Below are 892 nucleotides of genomic sequence, written 5' to 3'. Positions count from 1 at the left end.
CTCTGTGACTGCCATCCTGGGTCAGTGAAACCTCGGCTGCCCTTGCCCTCGCCGAGCCAGTCTGCTTCCTTCGAAATAGGAAAAGCAGCGCGCGCTCGTTCGTCCGTCTACCACGCTCACTGAGCAGGGGTAGCGCTTCAACTACTCCACAAGCACTTGGGAAGCGCCAGAAAGACCGAAAGTAAGAAGACTAGAAGGCAGCAGCTCCTCCCCCTCCCCCCACCCCCGCCCCGCAACGGACTCCCCCTCCCCCTGTCTCAAGGGTAGCCCCTCCCCCGGTACCCCCCTCCTTCTCACTGACCGGCACGTGACCTGCTTGGTGCTCATGATGGAGAGTGAGTGAATGACTGAAGGACGGACGGCTGGATGGAGAGGCGGCCGCTCGCGCACCCCCGACGCCGCTGCCGCTGCCGCCGCCGCTGCTCCCGAGCGCTAGGCTTCTTCCGCCCGGGGCGCCGCTGCTCTGACCCGTGCCTCCGCCCCGCCCCGTAGAGCCGCTGCGTCACCAGGCCCTCAGCTCCGCTCCGCCCCGCCCCCTCGAGCCGCACCTTTGTAGCGCCGGCCGGAAACCCGCTGCCGTCACAATTGGTTCCTCCTCCTGGGTAGAGGAGGCCCTCCCATCCCCACGTTGGGGTGCTGCGCGTGCGCACAGCCCAGCTTCTCCACGTGCACCCAGACTCGCCTCGTCCCACCACTTGGTCCTCTCCTGTAGCAGCATCCTCACCCTCGCCCCTTTAAGCCTCCCCAGCTGTTCCCAGCTCTGCCCCAGACAAGCATCTAACCCCAACCTCTACCTCTGCTGCCCTATTTCCCTTTCCTCAGCCCCCTGGGACCCCGACCACACTGTCCCATCCTCAGGCTGCTCAATGGTCTGTGGGGACTTCCTAACCCC

General features: G+C 65.7%; 1 protein-coding gene across 1 annotated transcript in view; it reads right to left on the bottom strand.

The window, feature by feature from the left end:
• Window positions 1-423, bottom strand: part of MKRN2 (makorin ring finger protein 2) — a 35,306-nt gene extending 34,883 nt beyond the window's left edge. Inside the window, exon 1 of the mRNA XM_044656855.1 lies at window positions 302-423. Coding sequence (XP_044512790.1) covers window positions 302-327 — 26 coding nt within the window. The 5' untranslated portion in view covers window positions 328-423. The remainder of the gene's footprint in view (window positions 1-301) is intronic.
• Window positions 424-892: the final 469 nt, after the last annotated feature.

This window comes from Gracilinanus agilis, chromosome 1 (assembly GCF_016433145.1).
Source record: "Gracilinanus agilis isolate LMUSP501 chromosome 1, AgileGrace, whole genome shotgun sequence".
Lineage (NCBI taxonomy): Eukaryota > Metazoa > Chordata > Mammalia > Didelphimorphia > Didelphidae > Gracilinanus > Gracilinanus agilis.
Note: the sequence above shows the minus strand (reverse complement) of the source record. Positions and strands in the feature narration are given on the sequence as shown.